We start from the raw sequence: 24,860 nt of genomic DNA, 5'->3' as shown, positions 1-24,860 counted from the left end.
GAGAATGCTGTCGCCAATCACCGGCAACTGGTTACTGTGTGAACAGAATGCTGGACTAGATAGACCCTTGGTCTGATTCAGCAGGCCTCTTCTCATATTCTCTTATGTTCTTACTTTGACCTGCTTGCATTGGCTGCCTGTACGTTTCCGAGCCCAATTCAAAGTGCTGGTTTTAACCTATAAAGCTTTACGTGGCTTGGGACCACAATACCTGACAGAACACCTCTCCCGACATGAACCTACCCGTACACTACGCTCAACATCTAAGATCCTCCTCCGGGTGCCTACTCTGAGGGAAGCTCGGAGAATGGCAACCAGTGAGAGGGCCTTTTCAGTGGTGGCCCCTCAATTATGGAATGATCTCCCTGATGAGGCTTGCCTGGCGCCAACATGGTTATCTTTTCGGTGCAGGTCAAGACTTTTCTCTTCTCCCAGGCATTTAACAACTTTTAACAGCATATGCTGAGTTTTTTTAACTGACCCCAGAATAGATGTTTTAAACAGAAATTGTGTTTTTGTTTGTATTGTATGCTTTTATTGTTTTAAATTTTGTATATTTGTTTTTAATGTTCACTGTTTTTAACTTTTGTAAACCACCCAGAAAGCTTCGGCTATGGGGCGGTATATAAATGTAATACATAATAATAATAATTCTTATGCCCCCGCTTGAACCGCATCTTCCAAGCAGCAGCATGGCTCAGGGTGCCGGTAGCAGGGCCATCTCTCCCTCACCTGCAGGGTTCCTCGCTGAAACCCTGTGAAGCCTGACAACACTTATAAATAGAGATGCACCGGATTGGACTGCAAATGAATCGTAATAATCAGACTGAAATCCTGTCACTTGAGACACCAAATTTAGACCTGCCATCATCTGCAACAACACAGCGTAAGAAATTCTGGTTTACAACTGCAGGTGCTTCAAAATGATGATTGCTGTCATGAACAGTGCAACCATAAGTATCTAAATTGCAGAAGTTGTTGTTGTCATCTTCTTAAATGAAGAGTAATTTCAAGAAGGAAGCTAGTAACCTGAAAGCTAATACATCCCAAAACAATACCAGATTGCCCCGTGCATCCACTAGCCAGCCCTCAGTCATTTTTAATTCCAATGAGGCTTATTTACATCATTAATTAATTAATTAATATCCTGCTTTTCTACCCAAAAAAATGGTGATCAGGGTAGTTAAGAACAATAAAATTGGGATTAAAACAGAATTTAACTAAAACATAAAACCAATCAATGAAAAGCATAACAACTGGATTTAGTGCACTTGGTTGCAAGTCACTTCATTATGATTTCTATATATTCAAGTGCTTTAAGGAAAATGCTAAACCAAAACAGTCCAAACTCTGCCCTTACAAAAGCCAAATTCTGCAACCTAAACTATGGGAAGGAAGCAAATTTACTTATTTTAATTTAATTTGTTTTGTTCTTGAAGTTCATTGTTAAAAAAATAAAAAGCAAAGGTTTTGGGGATGGAGTTTTTGTAGCAAGACTGGAATCATGCAACACTGCTAGACTTGTATGCAGATTAAGGGCAGTATCCGATGCTGCCACTCTGCAAGGGTTAAACACTTTGCACTAGCGGAAATGAGCACTAGCAAAATGGAAAACTAGTGCTTGCAGCACAACTGTGGAAACTAGCCTAAACTAGCACTTGCAGAATGGGAGAAGTCAGTGGGGCTTCTTCCATTCCGCAAGCCCCACTGATTTGTCCCATTCTGGAAGCACGAGTTTGGGCTAAATTCTGGTTGTACTAACAAGCACGAGCTTCCCGTTGTGATAGCTTTGGTTTCTGCTAGCTCAATGGCAGGTACTGGATACTGCCCTAAGACGTTGTACTGCAAGGATGTGAAATTCCCAGGTCAAGTGGAAAGGCTGAAAGGATGGAGCAAATGTCCACTTGTTTGAACAAGGAGGGGTTGGTGAACATCAGACCTGTTGAGGCTGAAGATGCAAGGAACAAACAAGTTTAGTCAAAATGCCAAGTCAGTGATACTGCTGGAAAGTGCATCTTATGCTTGGACAGTTTCCCCTGCAGCAATCCCAGTCTTTCACTGAATTCAATTTAAAATATGAGTTACAACACTATTGCTAAAAGATAGGTTACAACTTACTTAAATATATGGTAGATATCTTCAGATCTTCCTTCACGAAGTCTCAAAATCCAAGCACCTGGGTTTGCTTTTAACTGAAAATAACCCTACAAAGTAAACATAAAAACCCCACTGGTCTTAGAGTGGGAGGAGAATATGGCTTACACAGATATTGTCCCACAAAAGGTGAATGGAAAGTGTTTACATCAGTAATCAGTGAAATCTACCCCATGCACTTGGCACTTATATCACAATGAAAGCAAGCATGATAGCACTCTTCAAATATGTGAAAGGTTGTCAGACGGAGGATGGCCAGGATCTCTTCTTGATTACCCCAGAGTGCAGGACACAGAATAATGGGCTCAAGTTACAAGAAGCCAGATTTCAGCTGGACATCAGGGAAAAATTCCTGACCATTAGATCAGTACAACAATGGAATCAATGACCTATGGAGGTCTCCCATACTAGAAGCATTCAAGAGGCAGCTGGACAACCATCTGTCAGGTATGCTTTAAGGTGGATTCCAGCATTGAACAGGGGGTTGGACTCAATGGCCTTATAGGCCCCTTCCAACTCTACTATTCTGATTCTATCCTATATAGGCTCAATATCTCCATGTGTTGGAGATTTCCTTGAAGGAAAGCAAGTAACCCATTCCTTTAGAGGCATTGTTCTGTGATGTTTGCTCACTCACCTACCTTTAACTGTGATTCACAACCACAGGCCATCTTCTAATTGATCCCATAGCTTACATTTTCAGCTTGTCTGAAGTAGCCACACTTAAAAATAATAGTCCGTTCTTGGCAAGCAAGAGTGGAAAATTCAAATAATAATAGACCAGTCATGTCCAGATGATATGTTTTTAGATAGATTATAGTGAGCATTTGTTCAAGTTAGGTACATATTATCCTGTTTTAGCTAGTACCTACCAGGCTGACGACAAAGAGAGACCATATCTCAGGATGCTGGAAAATAAATATTTCATTCCAAACCTTGGGCTTGGAATAAAACGGTGCTTTTCCAGCACGGGCCTGGAACAAAACATTTTATTTTCCATCATCTTGAGTCGTCACTCTTTATTGTGGGTTTATATTAGATGCTTTCCAATTCCTTTAAAAAAACAGTTGTCATTACCTACCAGGTTGGCCATCACAATAGTATCCACTTTAACAGGATGATTCCGCGTTCCCAGAGTGAACTGCAATCCACGGGGTGGCTGTCTATTGGCCACATCAAAACAACGCCCTTCAAGCAATAAATACTCCAATTCATACTCTGCTGAAACAACACCATCTACCTGTGGAAATGCAGGCATTCGTTATTTTAAAATTCCATTTATTAGGGGGAAAAAGGCACATATGATCAGTCAAATGTTTTGGCAACGGTCTTGCACAGAGTGGGTAGCCGCACTGAAGTCATTTGACTTAATGCAGTCTGCATTTCAAAGTCTCTAAGCTCTGCTTTTCAAATAAGGGGACGCTGCATTGTTATCCATTGAAGAATGGAGAATCACCATCCTTCCTTTCTTTGCCACATGACTTAAATTTGTCAAATTTTGAAAACTAAAAATGCTGCTGTTGTGAACAAGGAATTCTGGGGGAATCTGCTAGTTTGCTTTTCAACGTGCCAACCTGAGTCAGGATTTTCTTAGCTAATCCCTCCACCAATAGATTAATCTATCTTTAATCTATTAACTTTACTGCTGGGTTAACATGTTTAGTATTTTTAATGTTTTAATATTTTGATACTTTCATTGCTGCATTTATTGTCTTGATTGTTTTCTTTTGGTGGGGGTTATGATTGTAAATCAATCTGAGGGCATTTGCCAGTTGGCTGGTAGATCAATTAATTAAATATTGGAGTCACAAGTCATCCAGAATTTTATGCCATACTTTGCAGGTTTGAATGGCGTATACTGCCTCAATGGACATCTTCCTTTGAATGGCATTCATTCAATTGTAACATTTTCATCTGTACGAAGCATTGTGAGAGAATCTCAGTAAACATATCCTACAAGTTGTGCTCAGTGAAAGCTTGTTTCTTACACTGGTAATTTGGCATTGAAGCTGATAATCAAATATAAGGACTTTATTGATTCTTTTCAAGGAGACCAGTGACACAGCACCTTGGAAGTCTTAAAGGCAACTCTCAACAACACAATTTGCTAAGACATTTCTGTGAACAGAGAAAAGTGATCATCTAAAGGTCCTTGATTAAGAGTTGTCATTAAGGTGAGGTGAGCTTACACATTCCTTGCCATATTTGCAGATGCAGATGGAGTCATAGTGATCCCAAAAGCCAGATTAGTAAATTTGGTGTTAAATGACAGCCATTATGAAAAGAACCAGTTCTGCTGGGTCACAGGGAAGGAAGGTTCAAACTGGAAAGTTTAAGTAATACAGTTTTGTAAAGGTGTTTCGTAAACCTGTGCAGTACTATTAACCCTCGATTCCATTTGTGGTGATGTTAAAGAAAGTGAGTGATTTGTCTTTTACAAAAACTGACAAAATATTGTTTTCTCACCCCCTAAGCCTTTTTCACACCCAAAATAGGCAGAACATATTCTCAGCTAAGCAGCTGCAGACATTAACTAGCATTTTGTAAGGTCACTGCACCTTATGTGCATAGTATTTTGTGTCTTTTTTAAAATAATTCCAATAGTGGTAGAATTGACCTCCAAAGCTATAAAACATTAACTTGTCATGGCTGAAGACTAGCTGAAACACAGTTGTGGAAGACTGATACAACTGCATGTTGCCGTTATTCTTCAACCTTGACGAGGTGTGAATAGCCATCTGGTGTTTCAATCCTCCCTCCTTAATTTATTATTCTTTTTCCAGTGCTGTTGGTATGCACTGGATCTCACCTGTGAATGGTGTGTGTGTGTGTGTGTGTTAAATAAAATAATTTGCTACATAAAAATAACCGCACAGCAAGTTATGGTTTTACCTTGAATCAAACGTTTTTTTAATTCCATGCCCAGTATGCATTCAAAGATTTTATTTTGCTATTAAAGTATCAAATGTGCACTGAAAGAGTACAAATACAAGGGTCACAGACAACACAGTGAAGTAAGTGTGTCAGAATGAGTGTAAACACTGTTCAAGCCTTACATATTCTTTTTCTTAGGACATTTCTGGACAGGAAGGTTATGTTTAGGAACTAGAACTTACATCTTTTAAATGAATGTTATCAAGGTCATAAGAACTGTTCACTGCTTCAACCAACCAGCTTTCTGGAGTTATCATGTTTAGCGTCAGAAGAGTGGATTCTGGCATTTCAAGGAAGTTGGCCCCAGGCGGACGAGGAAAGAAATTATTGGTCCCAGCAGTGAGTTCTGGCTCCAGAACAAAACGATAAAAACTATGGGATAAATAAATATTGCAATCGTTAAACAAAAGTAGGAAAGGAAAGTCAGAAAGGAACTCAAAGGATTGCATAAGAACTTAAGAAACAAAACCCCACCTCTGGATGCTCTGATCCTATTTTATACATTCATTATTGCTGAGCACGTATACTGCTAATTTTTGAAGCAGTCAATCCATGAGCTACAAAGTACTGGAAGATCTTTTGGTACCCTTTCTTTATTTTTAATTTCTAAAGGCTTTATAGTTCTCTAACTCGGGTCTGATTCCTATGCAGCAATCACTAGTTAAGCCCTTGACAAACACACTCTCTTCACTGTCAACACATGCCAGAACGTGGGCAGTCACCAAGAGCCCATGAAAATAGAACACACAGTTCAGGGTGCAGCCTTTGCCAGCAGTATGCAATTGTCCTATTACATGGGCAAGTCTACAAGCCCTTCACAAATATGAGGCGTGCAATGATTAATTTCCTGCCTAGAACCCATTTTATGCCTGGGAGAAAGCAAAATACCAGTCACAGAAACTCATAATATTGTAACAAATGATCCAATTATTTTGGTAAAACGGAGCAGGCTTCCTGGCTGTTGGTTACAGAGTATAAAGCAAATACTAGAAAATGATAAATAAATGGTAATATGATGAGCTCCGATAAGCGATTCTAATTATTAGCTTTCTTTCTGGGAGAATATACTTTGCTTAAAGGACAATTTTGTTGCATTAATACTCCACTAATGTTATATAAACACCAAGGTATAAGTTACTGCAGTTACATGAAGCGTGTTTTTAACTGAGCACAGATAACCTCCATGTGGATTTATTTTAGAGTACCCCTGAGAGAAGGTGCAAGTGGGTGTTGATGTCTGGGCAACAAGGAAAAGACTGGATAAAAAATGAAAGGGGGCAGGTTCTGGGAGGACCAAGGAGCAGTGAAGACTGTGAAAAGCTGAAATTTCAGGGCACTGAGACCATCAGGAGAGCATGGAGTTAGAATCTGGTATCTGGCATGGCCTAGGAAAGTCAAGACCTTTCAGAAGGGGAAGGGAGCTTTTTATCTGTTGAAGTCTGCATTCTCTCAGGGGTACTCTGTCAAGGGCCAAAGTTAGATGTAAGGCCAGAGCTAAAAGTGGGTGGGGACACCCCTTTTCTCTCTCTGCCACCCCCTTTTCTCTCCCTCTCTCTTTTCAGACAACCCCTTCTCTCCCTCCGCCCCGAGTGAGGTGCTGGTTGAAGGACAAATCCCTCTGAACCGCTTCCTTGCAGAGGGCCTGTGAAATCAGGCAATGACCACAGGCTGCCCCCACCCCACTTAGCAAGGCTCACTCAACTACGGCATCTAACCGGAAATCACATTACTGCGCACATTTCAAGAATAAACTTTCCCGTGTGACTTACCTCTTCAGAGGTACTTCTGACAGCTTGGATTTACAGTTCATGAACAGCCTCAGCCTAATGTTGACAATCTGGCCAAGTGTCTAGTAGAAATATTATCCATTAGTGTGTGTGCAACTTTTCCCATTTCAGAGTTATGCACAAAAAGTTCTACATGTGCAGATGTTTAATCTTTGCATGAGGCAACTTAATTCCTAGCACTGTACTCATAAATGAATGTTGTTGTTCACTCCATATTTTACACCTTAAACTACCCCCCACCTTCTGCTCCTACTTTGTCCATAATTAAAAGAACCCTTCAAAAGAGTAAAGCCTAACTAGAAAGAAGGATTGCTGTCCTGCATTTTCTGACACCTTATGCCACTGGAGAAACTCAGGGTTGTAGTCAATGTGTTATTTTCAATGTTAGTCTAACTTAAGTCCCATTCATTTCAATGGATCTACCCTAAGTAGGATTAACATTGGACACAACATAAGAAAAGCTGTGATGGATCAGACCAAGGTCCATTTAGTCCAACATTCTGGTCGCACAGTGCTTAAGGGAAACCCACAAGCAGATTCTTATATTGTAACACAATATAAGGGGCATTGCATTGCAAGAAGTCTTCTGCTAGTTGTCCCGTGAGCAGATTTGGAAATTTGATAAACTGTCCTAGGCACAACCATAAGATGACTGCCATGGACAGGGTGGCATGGGTAGTCATAAAGGACAGGTAACCTGACCAGAGACATTCATAGGAAATTAAGATGGTAGAAGCTAGAGGCTTCTACTTCACTTTGAGGCAATCCCAGATGCCAGCAATAAAATATAAACATGTTTTTAAATAAAGATTTGGAGGAGTAGGGTGTCTCGGTGGGCACCAAAGTGTCCAGGGACACATTGGTGTTCACAAGCATCATGCGGCCAACCCCTGCCCTAGTGCAGGTGACCCTGGAAGAGCACTAATGCACAGTTCCTTGGGTCCAGGCTGGGATATTTCTCCATTTTATCCCCATAACCACCCTATAAAATAGGCTAGATTGAAAGTTAGTGAGTGGCCCAAAGCAACCCAGCAAATTTCATGGCCAAGTGTGGATTTGACCCTGGGGCCTCCCACCGCATCGTGCATACAGATCATAGCTGGAAATCAGCACTAACAATAGGTCCTAAATAAAGCAGTTTTGTGCCACATATATACTTAAATTAAAGACCATTACAAAGTTAGAATTAAGTACAAGAAAACAGTATGCTCTTACAATCAGTAAATGTGACAACTTCTGAGCTTCTCTCGTCAATGGATCTACGATACCAATGATGTCAAAGAAGGGTTCATTTTCCTGCGGATCTACCTTTAGTACACTATGAGGGAAAACACATCAAACACTGAGCAAGAGATATGAAAAAGGTTACGTGTGACTTGAAGGCAGAACATCCACAGGTAACATCATGTAATAGAAACCTCTTGCACTTTTAGCCATTTTACAAAACGCATTCTGCTCCCGTAGATGGATATCTCATCACTTGGTAACTGATGGTGTAACCTGCTTCCATTGAAGAACAGTGTTAGCGGTTTACATCTAGTTATTATAACATATTGAAAAGATATGTTTAAAGTAATCCTTGAAATGATGGCTTATGGCTTAAACAATAGAACCACAGGAACAAATGTCTGTGATGAAGGATTTGGGAGAGACTAAAAAGATTAACAAAAGTTGTTTTATACTGTTGTTTTATACTTTGAACGGTTTTAATTTTTGTGAAGTGCCCAGAGAGCTCCAGCTATTGGGGCAGTATAGAAATGTAATAAATAAATAAATAAATAAATAAATGTGATTGCACATCACTGAAACTCCCGGAAACTCTAGTTGTTAAGAAATGGTAGATAAAGGGTGCAACTATAGCAGGTTATCCATTTCTAAATGCCATGGTTCTTCTGAAAGAGTGGATAGGCAACACTGATCTGTTAGAATTTTAGTCCTCCTTTATTATATACAGTATAATAAAGTCGGACCTGTAACAAAAAGTTACAGCGTGGAGCGTTCCTGTTGCAGTCTGTCAGCCATGCCCTCCTGTATTCCATCCCAATTTCCTCCAGCACCGCCAGTCGGTCAGCATTCCCTGGCCAATGAGCATGCTCAGTCTTCACTGCTGTATTTTTTGAGGTGTCTCCCCACTCCAGTATTTTTCCCCCCACCAGAGGTTTTGTATTTCTGCAAACCTAAGAGCTTCACCAAGCCAACAGATGCCTTCCTCTTGAGCGTGGGTAGTACCGTTCGGGCTACATAAGGATTGGCACTCATGCCCAAACATCAGTAACAGAGAGAATAATAAAACAGAACTGAAGAAAATTTGTTTTCAGTGCTGCACAATAAAAGTAATGATGTTCTTAATTAATCTGTTTTGGAATCAAGTTCTGCTCTTGTGTATTAAGTGTATATTTTAATGTCTGTCCATGTTTTAAATGCATGTCTAATCTCTCTTACATTTTACGATCCAAAAAAAGGCAAGTCTTATGCTGTAAATGTCATAAGATGTTTATTGCTTAATGGGTAAAATTAGCTAAAGGACTGCCTTCACTCTTACAATCCTGCTTGTACATCTTAGGTCATCATCAGGGACACTGTTCATGTGCCTGCTGGTCAGGACGGCTAAGTTAGTGAGCACGAGGGGCAGAGCTTTTGCAGTGGTGGCCCCTCAGTTCTGGAACTCACTTCCTACTGTTTCAGGCCTTATATCCGTTTTGATTTGCTTTTAGTATTGTGTGTTATTCCTTTTGTCTTTTACTGTTCACCACTCTGGAATCAGTTTAGGTGTGGAGTGGTATAGAAATGTTGTAAACAAAATAAATTATTAAATAAACACGTTTAAGAAATTTAAAAAAAACGTAAAGCCTTAAAGAAAGCTTTAAAAACTTATCATTCAAATTCACTGTTCCTGAGTAGGTAATGAGTATTATTATTATTATTATTATTATTATTATTATTATTATTATTATTATTATAATAATATTTATTTATATCCCACCTTTTCCCCAGTACTGGGACTCAAGGCGGTTTACAAGATTAAAACATGTACAATTAAAACATATAAATAAATATGTTACAAAAGTTAAAATAGAATTAAACCTACAATAAAATTAAAAACATGTTTTTTAAAAAAACTGTAACAGGTTAAAAGGGGGGATCCAGTACAGTAACACAGGTCCAGTATAGTTCCAAAAGCCTGCTGAAACAAAAAAGTTTTTGCCTGCCTCCGAAACTGTAGCACAGAGGGAGCCAGCCTAGCCTCCCTGGGAAGGGAGTTCCAGAGCCTTGGAGTAGCCACTGAGAAGGCCTTCTCCTGTGTACCCATCAGGCATGCCTGGGATGTTGGTGGGACTGAGAGAAAGGCCTCCCCAGAAGATCTCAGAGCACAGGCAGGCTCATATGGGAGAATATGGTCTTTCAGATAACCTGGACCCGAGCTGTAGGGCTTTATAGGTTATAACCAGCACTCTGAACTGTGCCCGGAAACAGACCGGAAGCCAGTGAAGCTGTTTAAACAGGGGAGCTGTATGTTCCCTGTACATGTGTTCCACTCTCAATAACTTCAAACTTGCCTTACTTTCCCCAATTCCGTCAGTGCTATTTTTGTATATTTATATATACTTGTGTCCAATGTCTTTACTGGGAAGTATCCAACCCAACACTACTGCTGAATTACAGTAATGCCAGTAGTACTTACTAGTACAATGGATTTCTCCAGAAAATGTCACACCAGCCAGCGCTATTGGCATTGCCGTACAGGTTGTTACGCTAGCACATCATCATTTATGTAAGCAGTAGTGTTGCATTAGATACAGCCCATTTTGGTAAGCTGATTATTTTTGAAAAACTGGCTATAACTACACTAAATAAATAAATAAAGTTAGGTACTTAATTTTTATCACTTGTGCGGGCACTAAATCTCTTGTTCACACAGTAAATCTATTGCCATAAGAAGCTTCATGTACTTTTGAAAGGCCTTGCACACCACTCAGATTCACCAACAGATTTTGCAAGTAAAAATGAATTATGACGAAAAACAAAAACATAAATATTTAGAGGTTTTCTACCTGTGCTGCTCTTTGAGAAATTCAATATCTCGGCGTACATCAGTTTTTGGCAATGAAGAAAGAAGCGCATTCACTTTCATTACTAAATTACTGCCACTAAAAGGGGGAAAAAAGAAGGTTTATTGTGGGAAGAGTCACTTAAGATTACCCCCTAAAATATCATCTTCTTAAAGAAAGCAACATCACAAAATTCTCAAAGCTTTCAAAACCCTGAAAAAGAGAAAGGATGACAATGCCTAAAGGTACTGGCGCTCCTTAAACATCAGGAAGCAGGAATTTGAACAGCAAAGACAATAGTTAGTTTTTGAGACATATCCATAATTGTGTATTGTCCTCAGTCTCTTTTATCTATCTCCTTTTTGTTCACCTCTTACAACAACAACTGAATCACAATGGTTGAAGCCATCAACAAGTAACTGGATTTTCAAGAGAAATTCAACTTCCACCATTTTTGATCAGGAAAAATAATATTTCAGGTCATGTAGTTAAAATAATATTTAGTCACTTATCAGTACATGTATCTTGTACTGAGACATGACTAAAACCTTATATTCAATAAACAAAAAGCCAGTTTGAAACCGAAACCTGATTTCTCCCCTCCCTGCAGGTAATTAAGACTCCAGCTTGCTGGAGGCGCGAGCCTTCGGCGCGAGCCGAAGGGCGAGAGCACAAGGGCTCTCGGCCTGTGGCTCTCAGCCGTGGGCGAGAAGCCGTCAAGCGGAACTCTTTACCTCAGAGGTAGAACCCCAGCCCCGGACCGGTCTTCACCACCTCTGCTACAAGACATGCTCTCCTGCACTGTCAGGTTATTAGTCTGGCAATGTGACTGCCTTAACATACCCTATCTGTCTGCACTTCACTGTACCTACCTTCTTGCTTGCTGATACTGGTCTTGGCCAGGCTAGTTCTGGCTAATCCCGTCCTGCGCATGTCTTACTTCCCTGCCTACTTGCTATCTCTCTCCCCATTTCTTCTCCTAATTCCTTTCTCCTCATATCTGTTCCCTATGGCTCGCTCCAAGCTCATCTCTCCCAACTTAGTTCCTATTCGGTGTCTCCCCCCCTCACAGCTGCCTTTCTCGTGCTCCTTATGGAACTGTCGCTCTATTGCTTCCAAGGCCCCTGTCATCCAGGACCTGTTCTTCTCTAGATCTCTCCACCTCCTTGCTCTTACTGAAACCTGGCTCCCTGCCCATGATACCGCCATCTCTGCTGCCCTCTCTCTTGGAGGACTCTCTTTCTCTCACTCGAGTCGCCCAGAGGGTCGAGGTGGTGGTGTGGGTCTTTTATTATCGAGTTTGTGCCAGTTCCAGCCTCTTTCCATTCCACCTTCACACTGTTTCTCCTCCTTTGAGGCACATGTGGTGAGACTCTTCACTCCGCTGCGACTGCGGGTTGCAGTTCTCTACCGCCCCCCTGGCTCATCCTCTAAATTTCTCTCTGATCTCGACTCGTGGCTGTCCTTTCTCCTCTCTGACAACTCTCCTACTCTGATCTTGGGTGACTTCAATATCCATGTAGATGACCCTCACGATGCTGCAGCTCTACGATTTCGCTCCTTATCTTCCTCTTACGATCTTAAGCTCTGGTCTGAAGCACCCACACATTCCCTTGGACACTGTCTGGATCTTGTCCTCACTCGGAACTGCTCTGTCCTGGACCTTTCTATTGTTGACTTTCCTCTGTCAGATCATCATCTAGTCTCTTTCAATATTACTCACAATCCCCCTCCTTCACGTCCCGCTTCACGCCCTTGTCGTGACCTGCATTCTATCAACTACGAGGCTTTTTCTCAGTCTTTAGCCTCCTCTCTTCCTTCTGTCTACACAGCCGTCTCCTTGGACTCAGCCGTCTCCTCCTTTAATTCCTCCTTATCTTCAACTCTTGATAATCTTGCTCCATCTACAACTCGGATAGTTTGCCCCTCTCAACCCCAACCGTGGCTCACCTCTTTCCTCCGCTACCTTCGCTCTTGTTCCCGGGCAGCCGAACGCCTGTGGCGTAAGACCAAGGACTGGGCGGACTTTGTCCACTACAAATTTGTTCTCTCCTCCTTCTCTTCTGCCATTTCACTGGCCAAACAGCAGCACTACTCAACGTTGATCCAGTCAAATGCTAAGCACCCTCAGAGGCTCTTCGCGTCCTTCAATTCTCTTCTGAAGCCTAATCCACCATCTCTCCCCGCCTCTCTGTCTGCCAATGACTTTGCCTCTTTCTTCAATGCTAAAATCCAAACTATACGCTCCGATCTAGCCAGCTCTGCTCCACTTCCAGCTCCTGTGCCTCACCTATCAGTTCCTCCTGCAACTCTCTCGGCGTTCCCTTCGGTCTCAGCTGATGAACTGTCTAAAATACTGCGCTCGTTGAAGCCTTCCACTTGTTCCCGTGATCCGATTCCCTCTCGCGTCTTTATTAATCTTATCCCCGCTATCCTCCCGTCCTTGCTTCACATCATTAATTCTTCTCTGTCCTCTGGCTCATTTCCTTCTGCTTTTAAACATGCTACAGTCTCTCCCATTCTCAAAAAACCCACTCTTGATCGACTATCCCTGTCTAACTACCGACCTGTCTCTCTCCTGCCCTTTGTCTCAAAGATCCTGGAACGTCTGGTCTACTCTCGCTGTCTTGACTTTCTCTCTAATAACTCTGCTCTGGATCCCTTTCAATCTGGCTTCCGTCCTTTGCATTCCACTGAAACAGCCCTTACCAAGATCACCAATGATCTTCTTACTGCCAAGTCTAAAGGCCATTATTCCATTCTTATTCTCCTCGATCTAACCACAGCCTTTGACACGGTTGATCACGATCTTCTCTTAGATTCCCTCCATGACCTTGGACTCTGTGGCTCTGTCTATAACTGGTTCGCCTCCTATCTAGAGGGTCGCTCTTTCAGCGTGTCGGCTAACGGCAGCTCGTCCTCCTCTTTTCCCCTTTCAGTTGGGGTTCCGCAAGGCTCGGTGCTTGGCCCGTTGTTGTTCTCTCTATACATGCTGCCCTTGGGTAAGCTTATTCAATCTCACGGCCTCCAATATCACCTGTATGCCGACGATACACAATTATATCTCTCATCTCCGGAACTTTCTCCTGATGTTCACGATCGTATCTCGGCATGTCTTTCAGATATCTCAGCCTGGCTGCTTCATCGTCGTTTGAAACTTAACATGGCAAAGACTGAATTGCTTGTTTTTCCTACTAAATCCTCTCCTCACCTCTCATTCTCTCTTACTGTCAACGATGTCACGCTTACTCCGGTCAAGGAAGCTCGTAGTCTTGGCTTTATATTTGACTCCTCGCTCTCCTTTACTCCTCACATCGAGGCAGTAGCTAAATCCTGTCGTTTCTTCCTGTATAATATTGCCAGGATTCGACCATTTTTGTCTGTCTCTTCTGCCAAGACTCTCATTCACGCACTGGTTATCTCTCGGTTGGACTACTGCAACCTTCTTCTCTCTGGCCTTCCTTCGTCTCACATCAGTCCGCTGGTCTCTGTCCACCACTCTGCCGCTAAGATCATCTTCTTGGCCCGCCGCTCTGACCATGTCACTCCACTTCTGAAATCTCTTCATTGGCTTCCAATTCACTCCAGAATCCAATATAAACTTCTCCTGCTGACCTTCAAAGCTCTTCACGGTCTAGCTCCTGCCTATCTCTCCTCTCTCATCTCACACTATCGCCCCGCTCGTGCTCTCCGCTCCTCTGATGCCATGCTTCTCGCCTGCCCTAGGACCTCCACTTCCCTTGCTCGGCTTCGTCCTTTTTCTTCTGCTGCCCCTTACGCCTGGAACGCTCTTCCAGAACACTTGAGAACTACAAACTCAATCACTGCTTTTAAAACTCAGCTAAAAACTTTTCTTTTCCCTATAGCCTTCAAATATTGAGTTTGTTCTGACTCTATACTGTTAGCTTCTCCCTACCCGGTGCCTGTTTACACTTCCCTGTGCCTGTTTGCATTCTCCTTCCCTCTTTATTGTTTACTACAACTTATTAGATTGTAAGCCTATGCGGCAGGGTCTTGCTATTTACTGTGTTATCTGTACAGCACCATGTACATTGATGGTGCTATATAAATAAATAATAATAATAATAATAATAACAAGCCTTTAACACCACATCCTCCCTAAGGAGGCAGAAAGTGCCAGTGAAATTCTCGTTCTCCCAAAGCAGATAAACCATGAGGACAGGATGGAGAATAGGATATGCAGAGGTGACTGTGGGGTTGTGGAAAACTGATGACGAACAACTTAGAGCCACCTATTTCTCTTTTTTTGTTTAGAGCAGCCCTTCCCCAACCTGGTGCCCTCCAAAGGTGTTGGACTACAACTCCCATCATTGCAAGTCAGTAATTTAGATTCCATAATTTAGATTTCTTCCCTGAATCAAACAAACAGAAGTAGTCCACAATTTTAATTGTCTTTCCATAATTTAGATTTGAAATCCACATGATGATGATGATGATGATGATGATGATGATGATGAAGTGCATTTTTATACCGCCCAATAGCCGACGTTCCCTGGGCGGTTCACAAAAAACAAAACAATTCAAAGTGTAAAACACTTTAGTCACACAGGACGACAATCTGTATTGTTCATTCCATATCCATAGCCTCTAACTATTTGGTTGCAAACTTACTGTACTGTTTTCTCAGGGCAGTTCAAGACAAGTCTTATCAGGCAACCGTCCTGCCTCATTCACAGAATTTTACAGGGGGTTGGAGGACGAGACAAGGTTATCTTCAACATCCCCTGTGTTTTCACACCACTACTTTTGTCTTTTCCCCATTAAGGGCACAATCCTATGCACGCTTAGACAGAAAAAAGTCCAACAATTGCCAGCATTTATTTATATTTATTTATTTATTTATTACATTTCTATACCGCCCAATAGCCGAAGCTCTCTGGGCGGTTCACAGGATGGCTGGCTGGAGAATACCAAGAGTTATAGGATTTGTTACTGTCTAAACATGCATAGAATTGTATCCTAAGGAAGAAAAGACAAAATAGCTGCACAGTTCTTTTGATTGGTAGCACTAGGAGCCTTCTAACTGGAAGCACCCTCATTCATTGGATCTTGAAGAGCTATATGCCTATTCCCAAGGCAGACAAAAAACAAAGATTTTTTTAATTTATCTAAGAAAAGTAATGTTTGCAGTCCATGAAATGAAAATAAATAAAAAAAATTAAAGCACTCCAAGAGCCACTGAACTAAAATCTTTCTGCAAACTGGCCTAGTCATCTTGCCTTCACCTTCCCTCCAGATGTTTTGGACTACAACTCCCAAGATCCCTGATCATTGGCCATGCTGGGTGGAATTGATGGGAGTTGTAGTCCAAAACATCTAAAGGGCACCAGGATGCTTATCCCCTGACCCTAGCGGTGACCATGCCTTCTAATTTCAACCAGAGACAGTAGTACTGTATTTCTTCGATTCTAAGACGTACTTTTCCCCCCATATAAACATCTCTAAAAACGGGGTGCGTCTTAGAATCGCGGGTGCGTTTCTTTTTTCTTAGAATCAAAGCTTTTTTTCTGTTGGTGGTACTGAAATTAGTGTGCGTCTTACAATCGGCGTCTTAGAATCGAAGAAATACGGTAATAGAGACATTTTTTAAAAAAATTACACAGATATTTTACTGAGCCCACTAGCCCTTTCGTAGCAAATGGTTGATGAGCATGTTTAAACTGTGGTTATGTAGTCACCATGGTTAGGAATGGTTGACATGACATGCTAAGTCATGGTTCACAGGACATGCTAAGCCATGTTTACTTCAAAATACTTAACCACTGTGGCTTAGCGTGTTGTCTGAAGGTCTTCTTAGACTTTGGTTCTACTAACCAAATAAGCCACTGCAATTTATTTCCTTAGGCAGCACCTACTATCATCATCCCATCTCATGATTTGAGATATTTAAATGGGTTTTCAGCTTAGGATGCCATCACTTTTTGAAGTAAGAGTTACTAGAAATTAATGGTTTTCAACAGTGCAAGTCTCTCTCTCTCTTTCTCTCAGGGAAACTCACCAAATTCATTACATTGCAATTTTCAAGAATCCCAACTGAGTTCAATGGGACTTACTCTCACAGGGAAATGGATTGCAGCCTTAGTTGAGAGCAAAAAGTCAAACAGATTTGGATCTAAAGGAACGAATTTGCATTGCTCTTGGCTAGTGAGACACCTAGTAAAATCCCACAAGTTATTTTAACGGAACCTCCCCTGCACCAAAATCAGAAATGTTACCGTTTACTGCCAACGCCCATTTCCTTGACAAGGGTTTTAACCTTCGCAGCCGCTGTAGTCAGTGTTACTTTCTCCAGCAAGTCAAAGTCTTCTGCATTTAATTCATTTGCATGTAAAGGGCCTATTATCTGTACAAACAGAAATTAAGGCACTGATGTTAACACTCAGGGGAGGGGAAAACAGGCTGCACCTTGCTTTTCAAGGGTCAAGGCAAACAGCGTTGAATTGTGCCAGAAACAGACTGGTAGTTGGTGGAGGTCTAAGCACTGGCAAGGTATATTCTGTACTATCAGTATCAGTTAACAACCTCGCCAGCCAGCTGAAGTTACAAAACAGTCTTCAAAGGGAGCCCCACGTAAAGCACATTGTGGTGTTCCAACCTTGATATTCGCAGACTGTGGGTTACTGTGCCTGGACCTCCCTGTGAGGACAAGAGCCCATAGTCAACAACACAGGGGATACGTCAGCTAGGAATAGGAGAGCCCCACCTCAAAACTCCCTGGTACATCTCTCCCTCTGACAACTCGATCTCTGATCTGGCTGGGGACATAAAGGGCTGGGAAGCGGTCCTGGACCTGCTCCACCCGTAGCCTCAAGAATCCTAGGATTTCCATCAGATGGAAAAGAGCTTTTTCCTAGATAGTGGCCTCATCTACTGTGCAATTCACTGCTTACCTAAAGTCACCACCACTCCAGGTTAGCTGCATCATAGCTGGTGCCATAACAATATCCCTGCTCTCTGCCTTGCGTAGTGGTGAGGGAGTCAGAAGCAAATGCTGCTGGTGCTGACAGCCTTTCCCTTCTTTGCCTTCTTAGCCACACTCTGCACTGGCCTAGGGGGGAAAGCCTTAGCTGGAGAGAGGAGAACCCCTTCAGGGGGGCCTTTCCTGAATAGGCTGTACTGAGGGTGGAGGAGAAAGAAGGTAGAGAAGAATGAGGTAAAGAAGGAGACAGAGGTGAGCTTGCAGGGAGAGGGGACGCTTTGAGAGGCTCCTCCCTTGGAGGAGTCAAAGGAAGAGCTTGACCCCACCTCCTGGTCCAAGGGGGAGGTGCTATCCAAAAGACTGAGAATGGAGAGCAGTGGGGAACAGAGCCTTTTTCACATATTTCCTTGCTTCTTCCTCGCTAAGCTGCATGCAAGAATACAGTGACGTTAGCCCTGCAAATGAGTTCAAACAGAGGAAACAACCATTCACCAAGACAGTGAACAGCAGCCTGTCTCTTTACTTACCCTGCCATTACTAACAACAGCCATTTCGCCAGGAAGCAGCTTAAGGACTTCCCTGCAAAACATCTGGTGAGCCTGAATTAGTTCTACGCCCAATGTGTTGTATTTCTTCTCAAAAGCATCGCCATCCATGGCCTAGAACAGATAAAACCCCAGGTCAGAAAAAACTAAACAAAACACATCCAGGGCCGGTGCTACCATAGAGGCCACTCAGGCGACCGCCTAGAGTGCCAAGGTAAGGGGGGTGCCGAACGCTGCACCCAGAAGCCGCTCTCCCACAGTGGCTCTGAGAGGGCAGCTTCCGGGTGTGCCGTTCCGAAGCCGCCCACCCACTACACTGTTCTGGCTTCGCTTAGGCTGGGCGCCCCCCCCCCAGCCAAAATGAAGCCACGCCCGCCCCCCCCACTCCAGCGTCCTGGCTTCGCTTCAGCTGGGTGGGCACCGAAGCGAAGCCAGAACGCTGGGTTGGGGGGGCAGGTGGGGGGCTTCGGAACGGCGCACCCGGAAGTGGCTCTCCCAGAGCAGCTTCCGGCTGGACGCCCCAGCGTCCTGGCTTTGCTTCGGCTGGGTGGGCGAGATGGCATCCCATGCCCAGGTGCACTGGGGTGGGGGTGGGGTAGGTGGGTGAAAGCAGCTCACCTGCCTAGGGCGCAAAATAGTCTGGCACCAGCCCTGAACACATCTAAACCACCCAGAGAGCTTCGCCTATGTGGCAGTATATAAATGCAATAAATAAATAAATAAACCTTTCCCCAAAGGGAAATCATATACAATCCAGCCTTGCAACAGACACTGCTTTTCCAAGTGCTTTATTCAAAATGTCACACACTGGCCTCATCTACACCAAGCAGGATATTGCACTATGAAAGCGGTATATAAAAGGCAGGAGTCACACTAAGCAGGGTATAGTGGCATGAAAGTGGTATATGGTATGTGTCAATGGGCCCCAACTGTTGTCAGTGCACTTCAATACCGCTATAAACAGTAGTGTGGCTCCTGCCTTTTATATACTGCTTTCTTACCGTTTATAGTGCTGTATCCTGCTTGGTGTAGATGAGGCCACACTCTCTTCCCAACATCCTGAAATGGTACACCTTTTGGTTGTTCCACTCAACAGCACAATGAATGTGCAGCTGAAGCCACGGGTCTACGGTAGCATGGCTGAAACTGCCCAACAACAGTTTATTGCGGTCAATAGACCATTCCAGCAGATAAAAAATTTACATACAGCAAACTGAACATACCATTAACTATTAAAAGTCAAGTGATCATAGAAGATCTAAAAGAAATGGCCAGGTTCAAAAACTTGGCCACTTGCTCAGTGGTTGATTTGTCTATATTACAAAGTAAAAGAGACGTTAAGAATTCAGTTGGGTGACCAGGATAAAATTGTAAAATAGGGTTTAGAAGATCATTTCTAGCCCCTAGATAAAATCTGCAAAACAGTAAAACATGAGATACAGTTTCCACTTCACTATTGTTGCAGGGGCAGCATCTGTTGAGCACTGGAATTTTATTAAATCTGCCCTCCAAAAGTTTGGAGGGAAGAACATTAAGTCTGGCTCTCCTGTATTTAGGAATAGACAACCAGCGTAGATAAGGCATCCCATCTTTACAAAAGGAGGCTGAAACTGGTAAGCAACACGTAGCTTTACAACTGTGCAAAATGTGACTATTTATTCTTCACAAGAAAAACAATTAGAAATCAGCAATTTGATTGAATGTACAAGAGTACACCATCACCTTATTGAAATGGACAATTAAATACCATTCAAGGCATCCAGCAATATCATTTAAAGGAAGGGTTTTGTATGTTCAACAAATGCAAAGAGCCAAGAGTACAATGAACAACTACTAACCGGAAGGAGAAACTTCTTGATTTTAGTTCCTGAGGCAAGGCTCTTTGCTATCTCCTCCTTAAGAATCTGATTGAGAAAGTTTTTCAAACTAGTGTTTTTCTGGGTTAAAAAAGCTGCCAAGATTGCCCTTGCAATGACAGTGCTATCTTCCGTTATTTTTGATGAAGGGTTATGCACAATCCCAAGCTGGATGTGACTGCTAGTTTTCTGTAAAAGAAAGACAGATCTTACATGCTTGCTTATTAATATGGTTAATTTACTTTTTCTATGTAACTATTTATTTTTATTTTTCACACATATAATATACATGAAAACATTATCTACAAGCAACATAAACATTAAGTTACTATCAATGTCACATCAAACTATATAAGAAATACTAGCTATAGGATGAAAAAGAACCTACATAACACTGCATATGTAAATTTATTGTTAAATTAAATATAAAAATAGAGTCAATAACACAAAGCATCACTTACTACTTGTTTTTACACCAATAATGCAGGAGATAGTAAATGTCGTAATTATTATTTTTCCAATATTCAATCAAAGGTTTCCACTTCTCCATAAATTTGAGATTCCCTTTTTGCATGTGTTAATCTGTAAAGTAACTGACACTTTATACTAAAAATAAATAAACTACCTTCAAGTTGTGCTGTCTGCAAAACTTTATGCTGCTATTAAGATAAACATACAGTTGTGTCTTTCAGGAAGTGAAATTAGGTAGATCAGAAGTGGGCAGATCTGGATCTACTGGTAAGATGATTTGCAGTAGATCAGGAAGGATTTCTGATTCCCTGTTGTTTAATGATACCAGCAATAAAATTACCCTTTACCCCAAACCATACTGCTGAAATAAAGAAAGCTTGGGGTAACCAGTACACTTTCTGTGTTGAAAGACTCTGAGCTCCGTTCAGTTCTGGTACTTGAAATAAATTCCTGGGCTCAAAACTCTTTAATCTCAAACGTCTGTCTTTTGCGCCAGACTTTGGCTGGTGAATCTCAGGGCTATTTACAGAGAATGGCAATATAAGAACAAGGAAAGCTGAATGGCATCAAACCGAGGTTCCCTGTTGTCTAGCAACCTGTTTCCAACCCTATTTGTAGGGAGCTTACAAATAGGGCATCGGGGCAATATAGAGACCTAACTGCCACCACCCCAGGGTACCCAATCTCAATATCCAAAAGGCTCAACCTTATGACAACTCATGTCAGTCAAGGGGCATTTGGAACCATTATGGTGGGAGCAGTCAATATCAAGTTGCATTGGACTAATTAGTACAAAGAGAGACAGAAAAGGAGGAAAGTCATAACTAAGGTTTGGCAAAATCTGCCCATACGTCACCCTAAAAGCCTTTTATTTACCACAAAACAAGCCACATCAGAGAAAACGTAGACACCTAATATTTGGTTGTTCGTACTTAAAACGCAATTTTAACAAGCCTAGCCCACTTGGTTCATATTGGATATTTTGTAACAGCACTGGTAGCTGACTAGCTTAAAGATATAGGGTTGGATCCAAATTAAGGAAGGATCTGCACTACTGCTTTACAACAGTTTTTAATGGTATTGACAACTGTTGGGTTCCAGGATACATTCAACATATCGTTTTCAAACCGCTTTCAACGTGTTATATCCTGCTTGGTGCATATCTGGCCTGAGTCATGCTTTAGTCACACCAAAATCAATGGGAATGAAATTAGTCATGACTGACTTACCCCATTGATTTCAACTAGACTATTCGCATGACTAAATTTGTCTCGATCCAACTAGTAGATGCCAGCTTATCTTTGAGAGCTCAAGCGGGCAATGTTTTTCTCCCTGACATTATGAAAGGCTAAAGAAAACATCAGTTTAGCACACACCAGTCTAAAGGGCGGTTATTTACTTTGAAAATACCAGGAGGTTTTAAAATTATTTATTTAGCTAACGGCCCTTACTTGCAGAAATGAGCATGTACAACCCTGCGTGGGGATTGGATCATCTCCATTTCCTTATTGGAAATCACTCTTAATAAGGAAGGGTTCTGGTCCTGACCAAAATGCAAGCATTTTACAGTAAAATGAATGTTTTAGGAAGGAAAGGGAGCTTGCACAACTACAGATGATACAGAACCGTCAAAGCCAATAAGTCTCTCTCATCTGGCCCTGTTTCTTTCGCCTATGTGGGACTCTCTTTGGCTTCTTTAATCCAAGTTCTCATTGGCAAGACTCTTTTCAAGGTATATTAGAAATGCAAAATTATTGCCAGGTTCGAGAATCATTTAGTAATTAATGTTTCCACTAATTTGTTTTGTTTCTTAAAACTGTTATTTTAGGGAAAGGTGGTAAGATAGTAATCTAGCTGCAGCCATTTTCTAGCGAATAAATATATCTGCCACTATTTATATTGCCGTCACCATTTTTCACCAAAGACGTGCTGAAAAGAGCATTCACCAGCTTTCACATTATGTGGTATTAGGGAGCTTTATGGAACTGACCAGGTGTTTCAGTGCATTAGAGAGCAACTGCCTCCCATTTGGCTTGTCATAATCAGCCACAATCCATATGGTAACTGGATATATTACATCATCATCTGAAAAAACAAAAAATAACGCAGGTCAAACTTTTTCACTGACTTACATGTAAGATAGGTGAACAGAATGGGAAAAGTGCAGTGGCAGAATGGAAATATGGATCCTTGCATTGCATCCATGCCTCTTTAAAAATATGCTAGTAAGCACACTACATACAGAAGAAACGTGCTGTGCAGCATCTTTCACCCCACGTTATCAAGAGAAGGATGAGAGTATTTCCTTAAGGCATCTGAGTTAATTCATGGTATGCTAGCCTCTACTACTTTGAAAACAGGGGCACAAGGGATGCTGTCCTGGGAAATTTACCAAGTTAAGATCCCTGCCTCAAATCAAAAGGCTCCTGGATCCTCTGACATCCACCCTCACTTGTTCAACTGTTTTCTAAATATGGCTCAGAGCCCAACCCAGCATTCCTGATCTCTTTATCATCACTATGCAATCTGGAGCATGCCATAGATACATGTATTACCTCCCTTCTTGCATACGAATTGCCCCCACCCAACCCACGCTGGCTCTGCCTCTTTTCAGAGATAACCATGGTGCAGCTATACATCTTTCATGGATATTAACTGTAACCGTAGTTAGTTGTAACCTGGATTTGCAGTACATAACCATCATTACCATAAATGTTGGCACAGATATAACACTGCACTATGATTAGCTCCAAAATGTAAAGAGTGAAGAATGCCAAACAAGATAGGGGACAAGTGCCCAATCTCCTATCCATGGTAGCTATCCCCATTGATTGGTAATATTGTATCTGAACCAGGCCAATTTAAAAAGTAATAGTTAAAGCAATTTTTACAATCACACAATAAGTATTATTACATGAATTGCAATATGCAGATAAAGTAGCATCTAACATATTTAGATAACTAATATTTAGATCCAGTGACTTCATCGTAGCAGCGAGCACCGAAGTAAAGTACCCTTTAGAGCCAAATATTAGCCCCAAAACATACCTGCCTTAAAAGAAAAGTACAGTAAACAAACAACTAAATATATTAGCAACTAAATAAGTTCTCTTTACAAAATCATCTGTTGGTTTGTAATCATAAGTAAGCCCTAAGGCAGTGGTTCTCAACCTTCCTAATGCCGCGACCCTTTAATACAGTTCCTCATGTTGTGGTGACCCCCAACCATAAAATTATTTTCGTTCTTCTCTACACGATCCATTGTCATGGGATGGTTTGCTAATAATGAAAATAATACGTAACAATAGCTTTAATAATACAAAAGATGATACATGACATAGTTCAGTCAATACAGTTTCCTAAGACCATCGGAAATATGTGTTTTCCGATGGTCTTAGGCGACCCCTGTGAAAGGGTCATTCGACCCCCAAAGGGGTCCCGACCCACAGGTTGAGAACCGCTGCCCTAAGGTTACTTACGAATACAGATTCCCCACTTGCATGTTAAGTAAATGATACCTGACCTCTGGGAGCAGGATTTAGCTTAGCAAGCTGAACCAGTATTTCACTGTAAATCTGAGACGTTTTACCAGGATTAAGAAAATAACTGAATCCATGGTAAACACTAACCATGGTTAACCAATATGTCTTCACCAGGCCTGGTTATAGGAACGCACAACCAATAATACTACATAAATTAGCAGGGAGATAAAACAAAACCTACCTTTCTTTGTCACATACTTCATGTTTTCTGAAACAAAAAAAGTCTTATCTTGAGAGTCCAGGAAAGAAAACGTTGAGAAATCATTCGTATCTATAGGAACTGCAAAAATTAAAAGGTGGCTTGTTAACATCACATAGGGAAACAAAATAAGGAGCAAAAAGAAAGAGCCGAATAGAAAGCAGTGCTTGATTTAACCTGATGATGATGCAAAGTTCAGGTATCTTTTCTCAGTGTCAAGAATTCTGTCATGTATATGGGAAACGACATTCTGTTGCTCCATGATGAAGTCTACCGCATCTTTATGATCATTCAGCAAGCCCTGTAGGCACAACGACTCACGTTTCACTCTTATTTCTGCACCATTTGGTAACTTTAGATTGTAACGCAGTTCATGCTCTTAC

General features: G+C 41.7%; 1 protein-coding gene across 1 annotated transcript in view; it reads right to left on the bottom strand.

The window, feature by feature from the left end:
- Positions 1–24,860, bottom strand: part of UGGT2 (UDP-glucose glycoprotein glucosyltransferase 2) — an 88,269-nt gene that overhangs the window by 15,407 nt on the left and 48,002 nt on the right. Inside the window, exons 18-29 of the mRNA XM_063126055.1 lie at positions 24,655–24,778; positions 24,460–24,558; positions 22,727–22,821; positions 20,248–20,454; positions 18,392–18,523; positions 17,161–17,288; positions 10,928–11,023; positions 8,091–8,193; positions 6,858–6,937; positions 5,271–5,460; positions 3,236–3,394; positions 2,119–2,204 (exon numbers count right to left, since the gene is read on the bottom strand). Coding sequence (XP_062982125.1) covers positions 2,119–2,204; positions 3,236–3,394; positions 5,271–5,460; positions 6,858–6,937; positions 8,091–8,193; positions 10,928–11,023; positions 17,161–17,288; positions 18,392–18,523; positions 20,248–20,454; positions 22,727–22,821; positions 24,460–24,558; positions 24,655–24,778 — 1,499 coding nt within the window. The remainder of the gene's footprint in view (positions 1–2,118; positions 2,205–3,235; positions 3,395–5,270; positions 5,461–6,857; positions 6,938–8,090; positions 8,194–10,927; positions 11,024–17,160; positions 17,289–18,391; positions 18,524–20,247; positions 20,455–22,726; positions 22,822–24,459; positions 24,559–24,654; positions 24,779–24,860) is intronic.

This window comes from Elgaria multicarinata, chromosome 5 (genome assembly GCF_023053635.1).
Source record: "Elgaria multicarinata webbii isolate HBS135686 ecotype San Diego chromosome 5, rElgMul1.1.pri, whole genome shotgun sequence".
NCBI lineage: Eukaryota > Metazoa > Chordata > Lepidosauria > Squamata > Anguidae > Elgaria > Elgaria multicarinata.
This window is presented reverse-complemented; position numbering and strand designations above follow the sequence as displayed.